The 21,658-nt window shown below is 43.3% G+C and overlaps 1 protein-coding gene across 6 annotated transcripts in view; it reads left to right on the forward strand.

Moving 5' to 3' along the window:
• Nucleotides 1-21,658, forward strand: part of LOC308686977 (uncharacterized protein) — a 97,322-nt gene that overhangs the window by 38,333 nt on the left and 37,331 nt on the right. For 4 of the 6 annotated variants that reach the window (XM_081359134.1, XM_081359132.1, XM_081359133.1 and 1 more), the window contains one exon: nucleotides 12,751-12,834. The exons of the other annotated variants lie outside the window; for them this stretch is intronic. In XM_081359134.1, coding sequence (XP_081215260.1) covers nucleotides 12,751-12,834 — 84 coding nt within the window. The remainder of the gene's footprint in view (nucleotides 1-12,750; nucleotides 12,835-21,658) is intronic. 6 annotated transcript variants of the gene reach the window in all.

Raw genomic sequence — 21,658 nt, forward strand, 5'->3', positions numbered from 1 at the left:
TGCAGTGTAGTACTGTAAGAGCTGATCGGACAGGTCAACACCACCCATGTGTTTGTTGTAGGCAGTCACAGGTGCAGGACAAGGAAATGTCATTGTCCTCCATGTATCTTGTGTTTTCACCCTCCTCTGCACAGTCTCACCAGTATAAGCAGATTGAATGGTGGAACAGACAGATACCTCACGTGTGTCCATCCACTTCACAAATACAAGAGGTCCATCCCGAATCCACCTGATGGATCCCCTGGCAGATCTTTTTGAGAGTGAATTAGTTGTATCACGTGGGCAGTCCTTCCTGTTGTCCCTGTAAGTACCACATGCACCAAACTTCATTGCAAACAAGTCTTTTAGGAGCTTTGGGCTTGTGTAAAAATTGTCCATGTACACATGGTACCCAGAGCCTAAAACTTTACAGTCTAAAAGAGATGTTACAGCATCATATGACAGTCCATGGCCTGTGGGAAAGTTGTTCTTTCCAGTGTACAAAGAAAAGTCCACAGTGTATCCATTTGAGGAGTCTGCAAGAACAAACAACTTGAAACCCCATCTGGTTGGCTTAGCTTTCATGTACTGTGTCATACCTGTGTGTGCTTTGCATGCCACCATTCTTTCATCCACAGCTAAGTTTCTTCTAGGATGATAGATGGATTTACAAGCATGACGGATAGTTTCCATGAGAGGTTTGACTCTGAAAAGACGGTCATGTTCAGGTGTGCCCCTCTTTCTGTCATTCTCCTTATCTGCATCTGGGTGACTCATGTGCACATTCCATGAAATGGTGCGGTATCTCTCTCTTGCCATGATTGTGGCAGGAAAAGGCAAAGAGAAAACACTGTCTTGCCGCCAGTAGTCCTTGATGGAGCTGACCTTCACCATGGCCATGTAAAACACCAGCCCAATGTAGCGGTACATCTCACTGATGCTGACATCAGTCCATTTAAATCTGCGCCCCTTTGCAATTGCACCAGCAGCCTGAGCATTGGTGTTGTGGCACAGAGTTGAAACTGCATTCTCAGAAAAAAACATTTTGAAGAGAGTCTGGGGAGTGTGTGTGTCAGCAGAACTCAGCTGTGGTCCAAGTTCCCGGGCAGGCAGGAATCTCAGAGTCTGTGGAACCATATCAATGTCAGTCTCTGTTTTCCATGACAGAGTGGACTCCTTGTTGCTCGTCTGAATGTTTGTCTTGGCCCTCTTTGCCACATTCCTATAAAAATAATAATATTAATAAAGGTTAATAAAGGTTGATCAAAGTAGTATCAGCATGTCAGGGCAGGGCAATCAGCATGTTGATAAAACAAAAAATATATAAGCTCTTTTATATTAACATTACCAATCAATAATTGTAATATTGTGCATGCATAACACATTTTTTGCAAAGCCACAGTAGTCGGTAAAAAAAAAAAAAGTAGATAAATATGTACTTACTCTTTTTGATTTCCGTTGCTCCGTGTCCTGCGAGTTGCAGTGGAAGGCGAGAGTGAACAAGCTACATTCCTTTTAAAAAAAGTTGAAAACTATTTTTATCATATATTTTACAGAGTACTATTCCAGCACATGCATAACTGATGGACATTTAGCAATGCTGATAAAGCAACACAATATAAGCTCTTTTATATTAACATTACCAATCAATAATTGTTATATTGTGCATGCATAACAACACATTTGTTGCAAAGCCACACAGGCACATATAGGCTACATTTGTATCATCACTAAGTATATAAACAAAATGTAACTAACATCTGTAAAATAGTAGGTAAATATGTACTTACTCTTTTTGATTTTTGTTGCTGCGTGTCCTCGTTGCAGTGGAAGGCGAGAGTGAACAAGCTACATTCCTTTTAAAAAAAGTTACAAAACATATGTAACATCAACCAATCTCCAAAAATAAATAATAAAGTCATACAGGCTCATATTATTAACACTAAGTATAAACAATATTGAACTAACATCTGTAAAATAGTGGGTAAATATGTACTTACTCTTTCTGATTTCTGACTGTGTTGCTAAGCGCACTCCGAGTTGCAGGCGGAGGTAGTGATGAAGCTACATTCCTTTTAAAAAAGTTGAAGAATATTATTACATAAGTATAACTATAGTAGCATTAGTCTATAATGAATAGCTGATGTAAATAATTTTAGACGCGTGCAATAAGCCTATATGCGTGTCAATGGGCCATTACCGGAGAGGCACACCGCAAACATTAGCCTAACACATTTGTGCACTTCATTAACTGAGTATATTTACACATTTCAGCACATTTACACACATTTACAACTGATATTTGCGAGCATGCATCGTTAATGATAATGAGGCAGCATTTATATAGTCAAAATATAATCTAAACACCTACTAGGCCTACTTTCTAAAATAATTTCTAAATTCTATCTTTCATAGATAATGATCTAAACATATCATTTAGGCTACACATACAAATACAAATTTCCTAACCAAGGGGTGTAGCATATGTACACAAAAAAAAAAAAAAAAAATAAAAAAAAAAAACATTTTTGACGTTGAAATGGTACGAGGTATTAAATTCATGGTATAGATATGCACTTTCATTAGATCGTGTTGAATATAGGTAGATATCAAATGTCAATACTCTGGATGGCAAGTCCACCCAGTATAATATGTAAGCTCATGTTTTGAATAGCTTGTCAACTAATGCAAGTAAGAATAAATACTTACTCATCCGAAATGCTATCCACGGCTGCATCAATTCGCTCTTCAAAATACAAACGGTCGTCATCAGAGTAGTCGCGCTCCTCTTCTGATGAAAATCTGGACTCTTCGTCGCTAGTATCCAGGACGAACTGAAGGGCTTCCGCACCGGTGTACCGTGTCATCTTCCCAACGCGCAGGTGACGAAATGATGAAACTTGAAGCGTTTAATGCATTTGCTTGGGGGTGTTTACCTGTTTTGCATAGAGGGCTTAGCACGTTGTCTTGTGAATAGCGCGCTCCGTGAGTAGGCGTGAACGAATTAAAGTCAATGAGCTCGTAATTAGCTCGACTGGAATCGCTCTCTTTTTATACAGATTACAGAAGCTGATAATATTTGTTTTTTATATAAATGACTTCATTTAACAGATGCGATCTCAAGCTTTATGCCCGTGGGTCTGTTTGCCTGTTTGACTGAATTTTCGCGGAGTTATAGATCATTTTCGAACGCGTTTCAAATGGGAGTTTACATACAGAGAGCATGCAGACATCGCATCATGTTAAAGTTTCTTTATTTGTCAAAAAGCAAAACACTTTATTTTTATTGTGAGTATCCTGAAAAAAAATAGAAACTGAACAGGATCGATTGATGTATAACACGAAAATTAAAGATCAAAATTAACAGAGCATTTTGTGTTTATTTTTCATTGCTAAAAAAAAAAACGAGCAAAACGCGCCGGCGCGTTTTTGGTCCCCAGAGGGTTAACCATATTTCTGATAAAACTACGACGGTAATAGCCTGCCGAGACCAAAAATATGAGACGCCTGCGTTAAAGTCAATGGAGCGCTGTGAAAAAGTGTCGGACCTCTGTCGGAGCTCGTTCTTGGCTGCGCTGTGATTGGTCAATCTACATTCTAGGGCGTGGCTTAGCCAAAGGTGAATTGCTCACCCTCATGTTGTTCCAACCCCGTAAGACCTTCGTTCATCTTCGGAACACAAATTAAGATATTTTTGATTAAATCTGAGAGCTGTCTCACTCCTCCATAGGCTTCTAAGTGATTGAAACTTGCTGGCCCAGAAAAGTTATTAAAGAGATCGTTAATATAGTCCAAGTGACTCCAGTGGCTCAATCTTAAGTTTATCAAGCGACGAGAATACATTTTGTGCGCAAAAACAAACAAAAATAACGACTTTATTCCACTTTTCATTTCCTTCTCTCTGGGCCTCGGATCTTTTCGCGTAGTGTTTAAGCGTAGCGCGTCTGTGTTGCACGTCACCACGTATGCTCACTATTGGCCGACGCCGGTCATGTGTGATAGGCCATCAATGTGTACTTACGATGGGGAATTGTTTTAATTTGGACTATGTGCATGCGCTTTGAGACAGTATCCATAGACCTGCATTAAATGACTGACAGACAAGAACGGTTTGACCTAAAAATATCAAAATTGAAACTACTGCGGAAAAAAAGACACCTACATCTTGGATGCCCTTGAGGTAAGCTAAAACATACCAAAATTTAATTTCTTTGATCAAAAATGATAGGGTTGCTGTCACAAAAAGTGCCCATTTCAGGCTTTAGTATAGCATAAGTGTAAAATTATATGTAAATTGTATGTTGCATGTACAATTTCAAGCTACGCTTTTTTATTATTTCAATTCAATTATTGTGATCTGATTTAATATTGACTTATTTGGATAAATTTTAGGTACTCAAGATAGGCATTCATTTTTCTCAAGAAAAAAAAAAAAACAACCCACCTAATGCTGTAAACAGACAGCCCTATCAGCTGGTAGTATTAATTAAGGTTAAAAATAACTCAAATTAAATATAATGCGTTTTTTTAATTATAATAACAACTTTATTTAATGATTTAAGTAAAAATATAATAAATATGTATTATAGAACACATATTTAGCAAAATAGGCCTACTCTCTAGCTCTTGTTTTCTCGCCAACTAACGTATGGCTTTCCTGAGGTAAATGTGACATGTTCTCCAGTTATTGACCTCTTCACGTTGATGAAAAACACTGATTGATCGATATTATGTATGAGGAATATACATTTAGGTAAGTTGTAGCCTACTAACGTTACTGTATCTTTCAGCAGTGTTCGTGTTTTTTTTACTATTAGCTAGTAGCAATGATCGGTTCACGTGCGCTATGGGATCTGTCACGTAAAATTTACAAACGCCAAAACGGTATAATATTGTTTGAATTTCGTAATAAAATTGACAGAATCTGAGAGTTGAGATTATTTTATATCATAAGTAGCCTAACCTGCTCTGTCTAGCCTGTCGGTCTCCGTGTCCTCTTTGCTTCGCGATTTTTCTGTGTGTGAGAAAATGGATCTGTGGCGTAAGAGCGTGTGAAAAGTGTCTCACGGTGAATGCGTGAGAGTTGGCAGCTCTCTTTCCAACTTCCGACTTTTCGGCTATTTTTTGTAGCTGGATATATATCATTTGTTGCGTCTAAATATGAATGAGGATACGGTTATTGATAAATCTAACTGTTATTATTGTTCTTATCATTTAGGGGGGCTTAGGAACATTTTGGGGTAGCTTCAGCCCCCCTAAAATAGGCCTAACGACGTCCCTGATAATGGGTTAGTTGGCATTGCTTTATTTCGTTTTCAAACACATTTAAGAGAAAAGACTTGTCAATAAGCTTAATTTATTAATAATATAACTTTTGGCTCATCTTTGTTTTGATTGTTCGGCCAACAAGTTTGTTTTTGGACATTTGTTTTCTTTTTAAATTGCTGTTGGTCATTTGATTGACTGTTTAAAACACAATAGATATCATCAATGCGCTTTTTGGGTAAAACTGCTGTGTATTTTTAGCCTGGTTCTACCAGACTCTCGTACATTTCATTTGTACAGAGAGTCTGGAATCTCTCCATTGAGAAACGTTTACTTCCTTGTAGGCGGGTTCTCTGTTAAAGTTCAAAACTATTGGATCTGCCCAGAGTCACCCAGGATCTGCCATAGCCAATCGCTAACGTGTGGCCGTGACGTATGTCATGTGCCGAAACCGGCCGGAAACAATACGCCGCTGCGGTCGTTTCGGATCTGCCGCAAATGCTGTACAGTGATCACCCTATTTTTTACAGTCTATGTGATCACCAAGCTACTGCGCAATACGGAAACAACTTTTCTGCCTCCTTCACTTGGTCCTCCATTAGTGCAACAAGAGGGGAGACGACAACACCTATCGGCTTTGCATCCCTACCGTTCGCCTTAGCTAACTCATTCACCACTAGAACTGCCATGGCAGTCATTTTGACCGTTTTGAATTTTTTATCTGCAATAACTTTGTTGAAAAAATAAATACAATCCTGCTGGTACCTGACTTTTCCTAGAAGTGTCTGTATTTTCATTTAAAATGTTTTTCATATAAATTACCTATGTAAATTACACATAACATAAGGCAAAAAAACAAATGAACATATTTACCTATTTCGGCCATAAACAGTCATATTGACCGCACTGAATTTCGCGGTATTATTATACCAATATACGCAACAATAAAATGTGGTAAAAAAAAATACACTAAACATATACAACAACAAATCATTTAAATGTAACGTTAATGATATTCAGAACAGAACAAGAATGAAAAAATAACTAAAGCCAAAATGAAATGCTTTATAAGCGAAAGTGAAAGTAAGCGGCATTGGGCTCACGTAACTCTCTAATTAGAATCAAAATGTTTCAACATTTGCGATGTATTTGGATGCTAAACTATTCTTTATCATAGGCTTTGAGTTTGAACTTCACTCACATTCCAATATCGACGGAAAAAATCATCCTCTTCACACGCATAAAATGGTACGAATTGTAGCCTACTAGTACTGAGAAACAGAGCAGTGGAATTTGTGTATGTTAGGTTGACTATTTTATTATTATATTTTAATATGGCTATAATGAACAGGCTGCAATTCTGGAATATGGTGTGTGTGTGTGTGTGTGTGTGTGTGTCTCGGCGGGCGCGGGCGCGATCGAACAGTGGTAACATGAAAACAGGCTACTCTCCGTCATTTTGTTCAGGGCATCTATGAATATTATTTATTTATCAATTATAATTAAACTTGTTTAAATGTACAGTTTGGTGTTGTTTTGTTTTTAAAAGACATCCTACTACAATAAATGCATTAGTCTCTCATTAAAGATATAGAGTTCTGAATAGCGATCAAAATGACCGCTTGCGGCAGTTCTAGTAGTTATGGAATTCTGGCACTTCTAGTGCTAGCGGAGTGAGCTGGAAAATCAAACTTTTCCCGAACCCCGTGGGGAGGAGGGCCACAACATCATGGCCACCAACAAAACTTAGCAAACATTGTTCTTGTTCCAGCTTTAACTTCTGTATATTCGGCAGTTTTGCAACAACGGACCAAATAGCTTTTCTCACATCTTTCTCCGCTGCCATTGCTCCAACTCAAACTGACGCACTACATCAACGTCATCGTTCTCAGCCACTCCCTCTGTTTGCTGATTGGTCCTACAAAAAAATGGTTTCTGGAAACCTAAGAATATACAGCAAATTAAATTGAGCGGAAGTACGCAGGAGGGCGGAGCCAGGCTAGTGTATTTTGGCCATGATCAATGCATTGTCACTTTAATTCAGCGAAAGCGGCGCAGCAAAAATATACCGGGCGCCGAAACTATCGCGGCACTGCTGCTCCTGCTAATACGCGCTACTTACACTCAATTCAATTCATTCCTATGGAAGTCGAGCTTCATGCTCGCGCAATGCATTTAGGGATTGACAGCGGACCGGAGAAAGCGTTGAGAGTGACCGAGAGCGTCAAAAGGTTGGGCAGTTCTTCACTTTATGCAAATATCAAGTGAAAAACGCGGTCGGCAGCCAATTGCTGTGAGGTTCGGGATGTGACATCTGTTTTGAGAGTTTAAAAATATGCAAATTGTGCCGGAGTTTATGCTGGATTTAGTGTGTAACTCATTTTGTTTACAAATTAGACGCTTTACAGTTGTTATGTATGTTAAATATTTGATTTTGGATGTGTTTATTGTAATTATATTGGCTGGATTTGTAAAAGTTTATAAAACTGAAAGATTATCTTTGCTTGGTGCATTTGGAAACAAATCTTGTCTATTTCTAAATGTAATTGCGTGCATCGCTGATGATTACTGTCCGTGTGGTGAAAAAAACTTAGCTTAAACAAACTCGCAACAGACACACCCCAAAGCAGAGACGTTACAGCATTGCCAGCGGCACTGAGCAGAGTTTTGCCGCTGTAGTGGACACGCACCGTTACGGTTTTATAAACTTTTATAAACCCAGCCAATATAATCACAATGAACACGTCCAAAATAAAATCTTTAAAGGTAGGGTAGGTAGGAATTTTATAAAAACTTTTTTTCCAAATTTGTTTAAACTTTCTATATATATCAATGCATAATTAAAATGTAAGTACTCTGAAAAAAAAGAGTATAAAAATCAAGTGACTCTAGACCGTTTAATCTGCATTAAACACAGCTCATTATTTCCATTCGGGACGAAACAAAGGATTGGCTTAGGCGACTGTCACTCTCTCGCAACCATGGCAACCACCCTTTTGCCACAGGATCTGCCCACTTGCGCGAACCCGTTTGATTTGAGGAATTCAAGAGGCACGGAACCTAGGAATAGTAAAACAATGGCAGAGAAAGAGCAATCAAAATTCACATTACTGGCATATGCAGTTAGCGAAGGCAAACAGGGCATAACAAGGAAGACAGTACTAGAAAAGGTAATGAACAAAAAGTCTTTGGATAAAACAAAGAAATAAAACGCGTCAAATTCGTCAATATCCTCGGACCCTTGCACGGCCGCTTGAACGACCTCCTCTGCTTCGCCCTCGACCCCGGACCTGTCCTCGAGCTGACGATGCGGTACTTGTCTCTGGAGTGTAACGTTAGTCCTCATCAGAGTTAACAATGCTTTCATCATGGAAACTCTTACATGCAGAACACCATATATGTTATGAATCTAACACGAAATTCATCTTCATCACAGTGTAACTGATGGTAATTGAAAAACGTGTATCAATGCAACCTGTTTTTAGCTTTGCCTTATAGATATAACTAGCTTGTTAGCAAGTCAAAAAAAAATATTTTAAACTTAACCAATATCAATATGCTAGCTTGATAGTGAGTACTAAAATACATCTTTTTAGTTTATATTCATAATGATAAAGTTAGATTTTTTTATTACATGTGATTCTGACATGATGTCACTACATGCACTGCGCTCCTTCCTCTCCGCTCGTCTCAGGTAATAAATGCGTCCTCCAGCTCAGCGGTCGGAGTCGCGCGTTCATGTGTTTTCGGGGCGTGGCTTTGGAAGGAGCCCAGAAGGGAGGGGGTGGAGTGAATGGAAATAATGAGCGGTCTTTAAAACAGTCGTGAGAGGTCTACAGACACTCGATTATTATACTTTCTTTTTCAGAATACTTACATTTTAATTATGTATTGATATATAAATAAAGTTTAAACAAATTTGGAAAAGAAGTTTTTTAGACAATTCCTACCTACCCTACCTTTAACACATAACAACTGCAAAGTGTCTAATTTGTAAACACAATGATTTACGCACTAAATCCAGCATAAACACCCGCCTCCCATGCCGGTGACCCCGGTTTTAGGCAAGTAGGACCTGAGGGATACTTAGGCAACTATCTTTCTCTCCCATGTAGCATTAGCTTACACTGAAGACATTGTCTTTTACCTTCAATACACCACATCATGCCGTAATAACTAGGGATGCACCAAAATTTATTCCGCTGAAAATTATCAGGCGAAAATGGCATTTTCGGTTTTTGGCCAAAAGAGAAAAAATACAAAAAAGAAGATGCACAACTTCGAAGCTACTGCTCAGTGTTCTGCTGTGTGTTCTGCACTCCCTGCTCCGTGTGTTTGCTGCGTGCTCTGCTCAGTCGCTCATGACCCAAATGCATGTACCGTTCACGTTCACCGGAAAAGCAATGTCTGCTAAAAAACGTGCCGACATGAAATTTTTCTGTTTGCAGTAGCCCTACTGATCTGTAATATGGTCTGTATAGCCGTGCTGGGCAACGCTAGTTAAATGACGTTACCCTCTCGTTGAGATAGGTCTGACTGCAGAACAGGCCCGGATTGGGTAATCGGGAGAATCGGGAGAATTCCCGGTGGGCCGCTTCACTTTTGGGCCGGTCGAGGATTTTTTTTTTTGTTTGTTTCACATTTCAATGTCACGTTAGTAACATTACACGTTCCGCCTTCTGACACTGCAGCGCGCAGCCTCTGCATGGGTTGTACCATGTGAGGGAGTTCTCCCCTCCCCTACTACAAAGTTGGTTGGGTCCACAGCCAGTCTTTTCCAAAACGTTTTAGGTAGGCTACCGCGGCCGCGGGCCCGCGGCATCGCCGGCGCCTACCGATAGCTGGGCCGGCCCTACCTTAACGGGAAGCGTCAGGGAGGATGGATGGGAGGAAGAGGCCAGGAGGTATGGAAGCTTGTTTCCGCCACAGAATAAAACATTTTAAAAGATAATTGCGACTTTTTATCTCACAATTGCGAGTTTACATCTCGGAATACATCAGAATTGCGTGAAATAAAGTCTCAATTGCGTGTTATAAAGTCAGAATTGCGAGATATAAAGTCAGAATCGCCTGAAATAAAGTTGCAATTGCGTGTTATAAAGTCAGCATTGCGAGATGGTCAGAATTGCGTGATATTAAGTCGCTTGCGTGTTATAAAGTCAGAATTGCCTGAAATAAAGTTGCAATTGCGTGTTATAAAGTCAGCATTGCGAGATGGTCAAAATTGTGAGATATAAAGTCGCAATTGCGTGTTATAAAGTCAGAATTGTGTGAATTAAAGTCTCAATTGCTTCTTATAGTCAGAAATTGCAAGATATAAAGTCAGAACTTCGTGAAATAAAGTTGCAATTGCTTCTTTTTAAAGGCAGAAATTTAGAATTGCGAGATATAGTCAGAATTGTGTGATATAAAGTCGCAATTGCTTCTTATAATGTCTAAGTGAATTATTATTTAACCTTTACATTATTTCTTGAACTATGGTATTAATACAAACTACACAATAGTAAGAGCTGAACTGTTGCTTCATTTATCCAAATTGGAAAAAGTGCTAATTTGGAATTCCACCATGGAAAAAGTGGGCCGGTCTAGGGCCTGAACTCCAGGGCTGAAAAGTGGCCCCACTCCGGCCCTGCTGCAGAACCGCAGAACCATACGTCATAGCAGTGTGAGGACGACAGCACCAGCCTAACAGTCTGATGCCAGAAGTGGATACCATACATATCCACCTTACATAAACAGTAGGAGGATCTTTGTTGACATCTTTGTACGCATGCGCGAGTGGTTGTGTGGCAACAAAACAAACAGTATGGCGGGCCGTAAAGACGCGACGAGCACTTTCAGAGAGTTAGCGGGCGAAATCCACAATATATAAGCACTTTAACATCTGAAGACCGGAGGAGGTCTGGAGAGAGGCTCAAAATTTGTATTGGTGACAAAATCGAAGTTATTCAAAGCCCATATGAGATCTGGGATGACAAAAAACGTTGGTCCGACTCGCCCGTGTCTTGGCCACCAATCTGCTGGGGAGACATTTATTCTTATTTAATAGAAACCCTTGGACCCTTCACTCATGAAAGATTAAAGGCTTTCAAAAGTCTGGAGGCCTATGATTATTTTGTTTCTCGAAAGGTTGGGCCGATCTTTTCTGCCAAACAGAAAGCAGTGATCATGCTAAAAGCAGAGGTTAGACCTGGCCAAGCAGAGTCACAGCGTGATTCGCATCTCCCGTGGGTGATCGCCAAAGAGATATGACTCGGTTGATTTGACTCTGTTTTATTTATTTTTTTATTCAATCTTCTATAAATACATAGTCACTAAGACTTACCATGAACAAAATTAGCCTCACAAACTCGATCAGTAGCTGCAGGAATCCAGACTTTCTTCGGAGCGTCCAGGTTCAATCGCCTAATTGCACACAACCATTTCTTTTGTTTTTCGCAATCCTTTTCGGAGGGAATTCGAAAAAACTTTTTATCAGGCCCCCAACGAGCCGTACAATCGACCACACAGCAAGAGTGAACCATCCTCTTCTCTAAATCCTCCTCCAAACGTGCAAAACAATCAAATTACAGGCATCTAGCGGTGTTTCCTGCCACACGATTCCCATGATGCAACGCGACAAACATAAACAATGACGTCACAAAAGATCCGCCTATACCACCCCTAAACCTACCCATCTCCACCCCCTGACCCCAAAACCCACCCCTAAACCTACCCATCTCCACCCCCTGACCCCAAAACCCACCCCTAAACCTACCCATCTCCACCCCCTGACCCCTAAACCTACCCATCTCCACCCCTTAGATGCTTTTACCCAGCCCACTTCCTTCATCAGACTGTTAGGCTGGTGCTGTCATCCTCACACTGCTGTGACGTATGGTTCTGCGGTTCTGCAGTTGGTTAATATTGCTGTCGTTCACTGACCACTCCCTGTTATCTGCTCACATGCTGTGAAAATAATAGCTTTATAGGACTACTTTATTTTGATAATTGGTCAAAAAATAAATCTGTTAAATCTGATGCTGTTGCATAGAACTGAATGAAGAATAAGATATTGATATTAGTATATTGATATTTAATATTATTTTTAATATAAAATTGTGTTACTTTAAATAAAAGTGTGCCTATTTTATTGGCTTGCATTTTTTTAAATTCAGATTCTTTAAATTATTGAATTTAATAAAAAAAAAGTTAAATAATACAATTAAAGAAAATTTCAGTTTTGGTTTTGGTTTTTGGGCAAGTGCATCTGGTTTCGGACCAGAATTTTTATTTCGATGAATCCCTAGTAATAACATTAAATGTTATAATGTCCTGCCTTTTCTGTATATTTGTCACTGAATTTTAAATGAATTGTCTTTTTACAGAAATAAAATTAAAGTTTTTTTTTTTTTTTGTCACCAAAATAGATTTTGGTGCATCCCTGATTGACTTTTCTGGATAATATATCAGTTTGTGTTTATGCAGATTTTTCATGTATTTTTTTCATGTATTTTTCTTTTTCAGAGCGGATGCATATGCAGCATCAATTGTGGGTGCGGAGCCCTATCGTAGTCCAGAAGTTTATCAGAATAAATATGAATACAAAAGGTATAATGTTGAACATACATGAAATACTGATAAACACGGCATATCACCTTAACAATGCTTGGTAAAGTTATTATAAAGTGTAAACCAGAGGTGGGGCGGCACGGTGGCTCTGTGGGTAGCACTGTCACATCACAGCAAGAAGGTCCTCGGTTCGAGCCCCAGCTGAATCAGGAGTCCTTTCTGTGTGGAGTGTGCATGTTCTCTCCATGTCAGCTTCCCCACAAAGTCCATACTAGACATGCAGTAAAATTCCCAGTGTTATATTAACACATCTCTGTGTTCATGTGGGAACCACCAGCAGGGTTTTCAAATTTTATGTTAATGAGATAATTAAGTGATCAATTGAGTGATGATTGTTTGATTATTGAAGACCTATGATGATAATGAGCAGGACTGAGCTGTGACTGGAACAGGAATGATGAGATGGATGAAAGCGCAGAGGTAAATTTGACTAGTGTGGGATGGAAGATATTCAGTAGGAAAGGTAAAATGAAGAAAGGTGCACGACGGATAGTGATGATGAGAATATGAATCGGCACATTTAAACAAGAAAGGGATAATACACGGTAATTGTGAAATCTCGTAATCCACTGAAATTAACGGAAGCGTTAAAAATAGGAAGTGTTGATAATGCAAAAATACTACGAGATGGAAATATACTACTCTTTTGTAGTGATAGTTAAAGGGGACATATCATGCAAAATCCACTTTTTTAGCCCTTAAATGCATTTTGTTGTATATTTGGAGTGTTTAGAAGTACAGAAAAGTTGAAATTATTCTCTTCAGGTGCTTCGTTGATATCTTTATATTCTGTTTTGGTCATATTGTTCAACCGGTTCAGATTTTTCTATTCTCTATTACGTTTTTTGAACTATTACATCACAGTATTTGCAGCGGAACTGCCAAATAAGGACATTGACTTCCAGCCCAACACTTCGAGCAGTCCGCCATTTTATTTCTCGCTGCAATTTTGTAGTCCAAGCTAAAGGATGCAGAAGTTACGAGAGGGTAAGTCAAAATGTTCGGTTGTTGGATGTAGTAACCCACACGCCCTGGCGCGGATTAATGCACAGGCTTGCGTAGGCTGCAGCCTAGGGGCAGGGGGCCTCGGATTGGCCAGACATTTTTTTTTATATATATATATATTTACTTAAGAGCGAACAGGCACGGCACGGCGCCAGGATTCCAGTTTGGATGGGCCAGAGCAATTGTGAACGTTAAATTAAAAACGTTATCCAATCACTGTTTAACCTAATAAAAATTACTGACTAAAATACTGTTAAATTATCTGTGAGTATACATAATATAGATTTTAATAGCTTGATGCTCTTTAAATATTTTGTTGCATTGTAAAAAAGTTTTGGTGCATAGGACGGACCTATCCGCGATCGCTCTCCATGGTTCTGACCAAAGAAATGCGCTTTGGAATCTCCATTACGCCACATACCTGGGCTGCGTTTCCTGATAATGTTGTCTCTTAGCGCTACGAAGACTCTTAAGGTATAACTTAACTAAAAGTATACTACCACTAAAGGGATACCATTGCTAGGCGTCTTCAGGGCTATCATCCACTCGCGAGGCAGAGGCGCTGAGAGGCAGACTTTCTTTTCTCAGATCCTAACTCCTGCTGTCTTTTCGGGGCCATTTCCAAAAAAGTTGCCTATACTGTCTGTCTGTCAAACTTCATCCGCATGAGCGTGAACGCGTCCTTACATGGCTAAAATGTGCCAAATAATATTTCTATAGGCTAATGAAATAATATCGGCATTATAATTTTTTTTTCCATTAGTCTATTTTTGGTGCCCCCTCAGCACTTGGTGCCCTACGCACAGCGCGTGATGCGCGTGTTGGGAGCGGCGGCGCTGAATATATAGCAGACAATGTAATAAGGCGCCGACACGATCACTTGCATTGCACGTGAACTGGAGGGCGCCGAAACTCAGCTTGTGCCTCACAGATTTGAGAAATATAGGCTATATCTATTATAGAAAGCTTGAAATGTCTACTTTTAAATGAAAATATAATATTCAAAACCAAAATAAATAGGCTACTCTCTGAATATGTAATCCATATGAAATGTGCATTTCTCTCTGGCGTTCATGGCAAGACCGCATCGTCAACTTCATCTTTGCAGCGACACAGAAAACACCAGTTTATTAATAAATAATTAAATGTCTCCTTGCTACTTTAGACACATTCATAATCATTACTTTTACCAGTTCTTTGTGGCAAGCTTTATGCATGCGGTCGTGCGCTTGAGTGCAGCTATATTACGTAAACGCTCATTATCCTGTATATAGCCTAAGTAATTAAATTAATATAGGGGCGATTTGTCCACGAATGGCTTAAATGAACATCTACTAGTCGACTAGAAAAATTTTTAGTTGGAAGCAGCCCTTATTCCACATATTTTCGAACCTGCAGGCCATTCTGTGTTGAGCGAGCGACCCTGCGGAATGAGCGAGCGGAGCGGAATATTCAGAAATGCGAGCTCTCCGCTCACGAGCTCTGATCGGAACAAACCCGAACCTCACTGTCTGCTGAACTTGCGCAGAAACATCAAAATAGACATAACCAGCTTTTTAAAATGGTTTTAAAAACTAAATATTTAGACTATTTTAGCACAAATTATGAGCTTATTGTCTATTTTTTATAATTAAAGAAAATTTTTGGATGGGCCTGTTGAAAAGTATACATAACGCCGTGCCAGGCGCAAACAAAAAACCTCTAACAATTACACCTCTGTTTATGTTAGTTTTGGTTGTACTGCCAGTGTTTCTTGATCATAATTAAATGGTTGATTATAAGCACTGGGCCTTGTTTGTATTTGTGGTTTTTTTGTAATGTTCAATTTTTCATTTTACCTACGTGGTGTAGTGGTAATTGTTTTAAGGCCCGTTCACACCAAGGACGATAACTATAAAGATAACGATAAAGATATAATTCTAAAAATCGTTCTCCATATTAAAGAATAACAGAGTTCACACCACAACTATAACGATAAAGATATGAGGAACGATATCGTTGGGATCACTTTCAGAACGATTTTTTTTCAGCTGTCAAACGATAAAACACTGACAGTCAATCAGAATCCATTCTAATTTAAAGGTCTCGCGCATTTAAAATGGGGCACGCGCGCGCGTGCTTAGAATAAAAAGACCGTTATCGTTCGTTGGTGTGGACGCATATATAGTTATCTTTGTCGTTATCTTTATAGTTCTCTTACGAGAGTTCTCTCGTACTGCGTTTGAAAAACGCTACGGGAAAGGGTCTCTTTTCACGAAATACTGAAGCAAAATTATCCTTAATTTTCATAAATGTAAAACGCATTGCAGCAGTGAACAGCTATGGCGAGACGGCTCGCTCGCTCATTGGCTGTTCTGCGGCAACTGCATTAGCCTATCGAGCGAGGGCTGATGCAACATCAGGCCAATGAGAGCGCTTCGCGCGCTCCTCGCCACATCCCGCCGAAACGGGTGTGGCAGTCCCCTATAAAAGGAGCTCGAGTAGGCTGATTCAACTGATTTTCATCTCTTCAGCGAAGCGCACGCATCGCTGGATCACGAGGAAGCACGCGTCGTCTGAGAACAAGCTTTTCAGCGGGACGAGCCCTTGAAGCCGCAGGCCTGCGCCGCCTTCTACCGCCGTACCTGCTGCGCTTTCCGACGCCATATCCTTTCATTACTATTGTTCTTTTGTATGTGTGTGTGTGTGTGTTCGCTCTGCAACACTCACCCCCTAAAAGAGCTGCGTCTTTTTCAAGACGCCTTCTCATGCAGCGCTCGCGCTCGCTGACGGCGAATCGCCCTCACTCCGAGCCGATTGCCTACGGTGACTCTGATGACTCGCCTGGCATCCTCCCGAGGCTGCCCTTCCTGGAAGCGGATGGCGGGATTAGTTTTTCTTTACGTTACAAGAAAAGCTACCCTGCCTCTGCACGCGTCACTTACCGGCGAAGGAGAAAAGAGTGTTTTTAGTCCCGCCGTTGGCCGGTCTAACCTCTTTTCTCTCACATTTCTCAGCTCCCTGTGGGTGGCTGGAAATATTATTGCAGCAGAGTGAGTCTGTGTTACACACTCGCCTGCCAGCAAACGCCGAAGAATACATGTTGACGCCGCCTAAAAAGCCTATATCCCACTGTGGCTCAGTGGTGAAATTATAGGTTTTCCGCACGGACGACCGCGGTTCGAATCCCGGTCTCGCGGCATTTATATTTATGCCGCCAATGCTTCCCTCTGTCAGGTCCCCTGAAGGCGACTGCAGAGATGCATTTTGCAGTCAGCAAGCGCGTAGTACCCGCTTGCCTGCAACCAAACACCGTTTCTACGGTTCCCGTGCGTCACTGGCGAAATGAGAATGGAGTGCTTTCAGCCCCGCTGAAGCTGGGCATGTCCACTCTTCTCTCATTCTAGCATATTTCAGGTGTCTGAAAATGTTAGTATTGCTTGTTGTGCTTTCTCGCATGCCTGCAAGCAAACGCCGTGTGGATATACTCGCGCTGTCTTTGTCTATGTATCCCCACTGTGGTCCAGTGGTAGATTCTTAGACTTAGACGCGGGGGACCCGAGTTCGAATCCCAGGTCTGCCGGCAGAAACATTTATGCCACCGAATGCAAATCACTCTGTCTGTTCCCCGAGAGGCAACTGCAGACGTGTTTTTTTTTGCAGCCCATGAGCACGTGTTACATGGCCGGACTTCTACCGAAGTCCCGCACGGGGCCCGTGCTCAAATATTCGACCCGGGTTGATCACGCGCGCAACATAGTGAACGTGCCCACTGCCTAGTGCCCACAGACACTATGTTCTGCACGCCTTGTGGTTTCTGTAAGACGAAACCTGTGTGCATTAATTCTGCTCAGGCAGACAGTGCACTCGCTGCAGTAACTGTGCCCGCTCTCCCGCGCCCACACTTACTCGCGGCCATTTTATGTCCTACGGGACTCGCCCAGCCCTCCTCTGCTCGGTTAAACACCGCAGCGGGGTCGAGCGCAGGCGTTCTGTCCGCTGTGATCAGCGCGCTTCCCCCGCGACAGAACGCGCTTCAAAGTCCCGGCCACGGCCGATGATGCTATAAATGTAGTGTCGATGCCCACTCCTCTGTGCCCATCCCTACATACAAGCACAGCCCTGCACACAGGGCCCGCGCACATAAAATCGACTCAGGTCGATCGCGCTCCAAACATAGTAAAAGTGCCCACTTCCCAGTGCCCACGAACACTATGTCTGGCCATTTTATGTCCTACGAGACTCGCCCAGCCCTCCTCTGCTCGGTTAAACACCGCAGCGGGGTCGAGCGCAGGCGTTCTGCCCGCTGTGATCAGCGCGCTTCCAAAAAAAAAAAAAAAAAAAAAAAAAAAAAATTCAAAAGTCCCGGCCACGGCCGATGGTGCTATAAATGTAGTGTTGATGCCCACTCCTTTGTGCCCATCCCTACACAAAAGCACAGCCCTGCACACAGGGCCCGCGCTCATAAGATCGACTCAGATCGGTCACGCTCCAGACATAGTCAAAGTGCCCACTTCCCAGTGCCCACAAACACTATGTCTGGCAGATCACAGACTCCCTGTTAAAACGGGATCTGTGCGCGCCCGCTCTGCTCAAGCAGACAGCGTGGCCAAAGCAGTAAACGTGCCCGGTCCCCGCCCACGTTCACTTGCAGGCTGCATGAGTCCCATGAGACCTTCTCAGACCTCCCTCACTCAGTTAAGCACTGTAGCGGGGTAGAGGATGAGCGTTCTGCCCGCTGTAATATGCGCGCTCCCCGCCTCAAATGTCACAGGCGTAACGCCTTTGTTATCGCACCCCGAAGCGCCGCTGTCGCACGGCGAACAGAGCGCACTTCGCATCCAGCCCCTAGCCGGCCATGCAGACGCATGGGCCGCGCTTCCAGGGGTTTCGGACTGGGTGCTAGACATTATAAAGAGAGGCTTCTCGCTACAGTTTTGCCGACGCCCTCCCCGCTTCACAGCGCGCGTCGAAACTACGGTGAATTCAGAAGTAGCACACCTACTTCATGCCGAAATATCAAAACTGTTGAGCAATGGGGCGATACAGCATGTATCCCAAGCTCAAAGCGAAGGGGGCCTATACAGCAGATACTTTCTAGTCCCCAAAAAGGATAGTGGTATCAGACCCATACTGGATCTAAGACGACTAAACAGAGCTTTAGTGAAACGCAGTTTCAAAATGCTCACGACCAGCAAAATCCTCGCGCATATTCGCCGAGAAGACTGGTTTATGTCGATAGATCTGAAGGACGCGTATTTTCAAATACAGATAGCGTCACGTCACAGGCGATTCTTGAGATTCGCCTTCGAGGGTCGGGCGTACCAGTATACAGTCCTGCCATTCGGCTTGTCCCTGGCACTTCGTACGTTTACGGGATGCATGGACGCAGCGCTCGCTCCTCTCAGACTCAGAGGCATGCGAATGCTGAATTATTTGGACGACTGGCTGATCATAGCTCAATCACGATCACAGCTCGTGGAGCACAGAACCATGTTACTCGATCACCTCGAGAATCTTGGTATCATGATCAATTGGACGAAGAGCTCCCTGAACCCCAGTCAAACGATCTCGTTTCTGGGTATCGTTCTGGACTCGCAGTCCATGACGGCGCGGCTGTCACCACAACGCGCGCTACACATTCAGCACGCAGCGAGGTCTTTCCGCTGCGGTGCGATTACCACGCTCAAAAAGTTTCAGAGGATGCTGGGTCTCATGGCCTCAACATCGACAGTTCTCCAGTTGGGCTTGCTTCGCATGCGCCCTCTGCAGTTCTGGCTGAAAGCACGAGTGCCGCGCAGAGCGTGGACGCTCGGCCGATTACGCCTCAGAGTCGATCAGGACTGCGTGTCAGCCCTAAGACCGTGGGCGGCGAGCGATTGGTACCGTTCAGGCGTAAGCCTGGGGACTTCCTTGAGGGTGAAGAATGGTGTCTACGGACGCATCCACCTCGGGATGGGGGGCGCTGCTCGAGGGCAGACCGTTCTTTGGCCAGTGGTCAGAACGAGAGAAGCTCCATCACATCAACTGCTTAGAAATGCTAGCAGTTCACAACGCGCTGACGCGCTTTTTTCCCCAAATCAAGGACCAGCATGTCGTAGTCCGCTCGGACAACACGGCCATGGTGTCCTACATAAATCGCCGGGGCGGTCTCAGATCCAATATTCTGTACAGGCTGGCCACGCGCCTCCTGACATGGGCTCAGCGCAACTTGCGCTCGCTGAGAGCAGTGCATGGGCCTGGGACCCACAATCTGGGTCCAGACAGACTGTCCAGGGACAACGTTCCCACGGGCGAATGGTCTCCACGCCCACAAACAGTCCAGCTGTTGTGGCAGAGATTCGGCAGGGCGGAGGTGGACCTATTCGCGTCCCCAGAAAACGCTCATTGCCCCGTGTTCCTTTCAAAGAACGACAGCGCGCTGTCCCACACGTGGCCGCGCTGCCCGCTATACGCGTTTCCCCCAGTCTCCCTCCTACCTCAGGTATTAGAGCGAGTCAGGGAAGTGAAATGCCCAGTACTGCTTGTAGCACCGTTCTGGGACAACCAAACCTGGTTTCCAGTCCTGATGCAGTTAGCAGACTTCGCTCCGTGGCCGGTGCCATTGAGGAAAGATCTCCTCTCGCAGGCCAGGGGCTCGATTTGGCACCCACATCCGGAGTTGTGGTCCCTTCATGCATGGGCGCTCAACGGATATACGTTGATCTCACAGAAGGAGTGCTGAATACCATCACTCAGGCTAGAGCACCGTCGACCAGGCGGCTTTATGCCTCGAAGTGGTCGGTTTTCTCCGGCTGGTGTGCAGCTCGAGACCTATCACCCCTCGATTCAGCCATGAAAGGTGCCCCCTTTGAGCCTATCCAATCTGTCAGCCTCAAACATCTGTCGTTCAAAACAGTGTTTTTGATGGCCCTCGCTTCGGTGAAGCGCATAGGCGATCTGCACGCGCTCTCTGTGAGCCCAGCGTGCCTAGAGTTTGGGCCTAATGACTCCAGGGTCATACTCAAACCTAGACACGGTTACGTGCCAAAACCCCTCAACACACCGTTTAGGGCTCAGGTTATCTCCCTGTCTGCCCTACCGGGATCGAGTGAGGAAGGGGACTCGAGCTGTCTTTGCCCCGTTAGGGCTTTAAGAGCTTACGTGTCCCGCTCTGCTGTCTTCAGACAGACTGAGCAGCTCTTTGTCTCGTTCAGTGGACGTTCCAAGGGAACAGCTGTTTCGAAACAGAGCCTATCCAGATGGGTAGTTGACGCCATAGCGCTGGTTTACACCGCCAAGGGCCTTCAGTGCCCATTGGGCGTGAGAGCGCACTCCACGAGAGGCGTCGCCTCATCGTGGGCCTGGTCTGGCGGGATTTCCTTACAGGAAATATGTACGGCGGCAGGCTGGGCCTCGCCGTCTACATTCATAAGGTTTTACAACCTAGAGGTTCCCGCCTTGCAGGCCAAGCTGCTTTCGGTATAGTCGAATCAGCTGTCTAGCCAAGGCACGGATTTCGCAGGCGCACAGCGCCCCGAAAATTCTGGGCAGAATTGTGTAAGACCCACATTTCCCACATTAGCCAGGCCCCCCTGCCTATGTGATGTTGTATCGCGTCTAAGGGCGCATCCATTTGGGCGAAATTGTGTAAGACCCACATTTCCCACATTAGCCAGGCCTTCCCCTGCCTATGTGACGTTATATCGCGTCTGAGGACGCAACCTTTAAGGGCGGATGTCCCCCCCTTTTTTATCTCCAGACTCTCTGAGTCTACCTGGTGATTATGCACTGTATATCTGGACTGGCTTCCAGTGATCGGTGTCTTATCCCAGCACGC

This window comes from Scardinius erythrophthalmus, assembly GCF_964197995.2.
Source record: "Scardinius erythrophthalmus genome assembly, chromosome: 2".
In the NCBI taxonomy this organism is placed as follows: Eukaryota; Metazoa; Chordata; class Actinopteri; order Cypriniformes; family Leuciscidae; genus Scardinius; species Scardinius erythrophthalmus.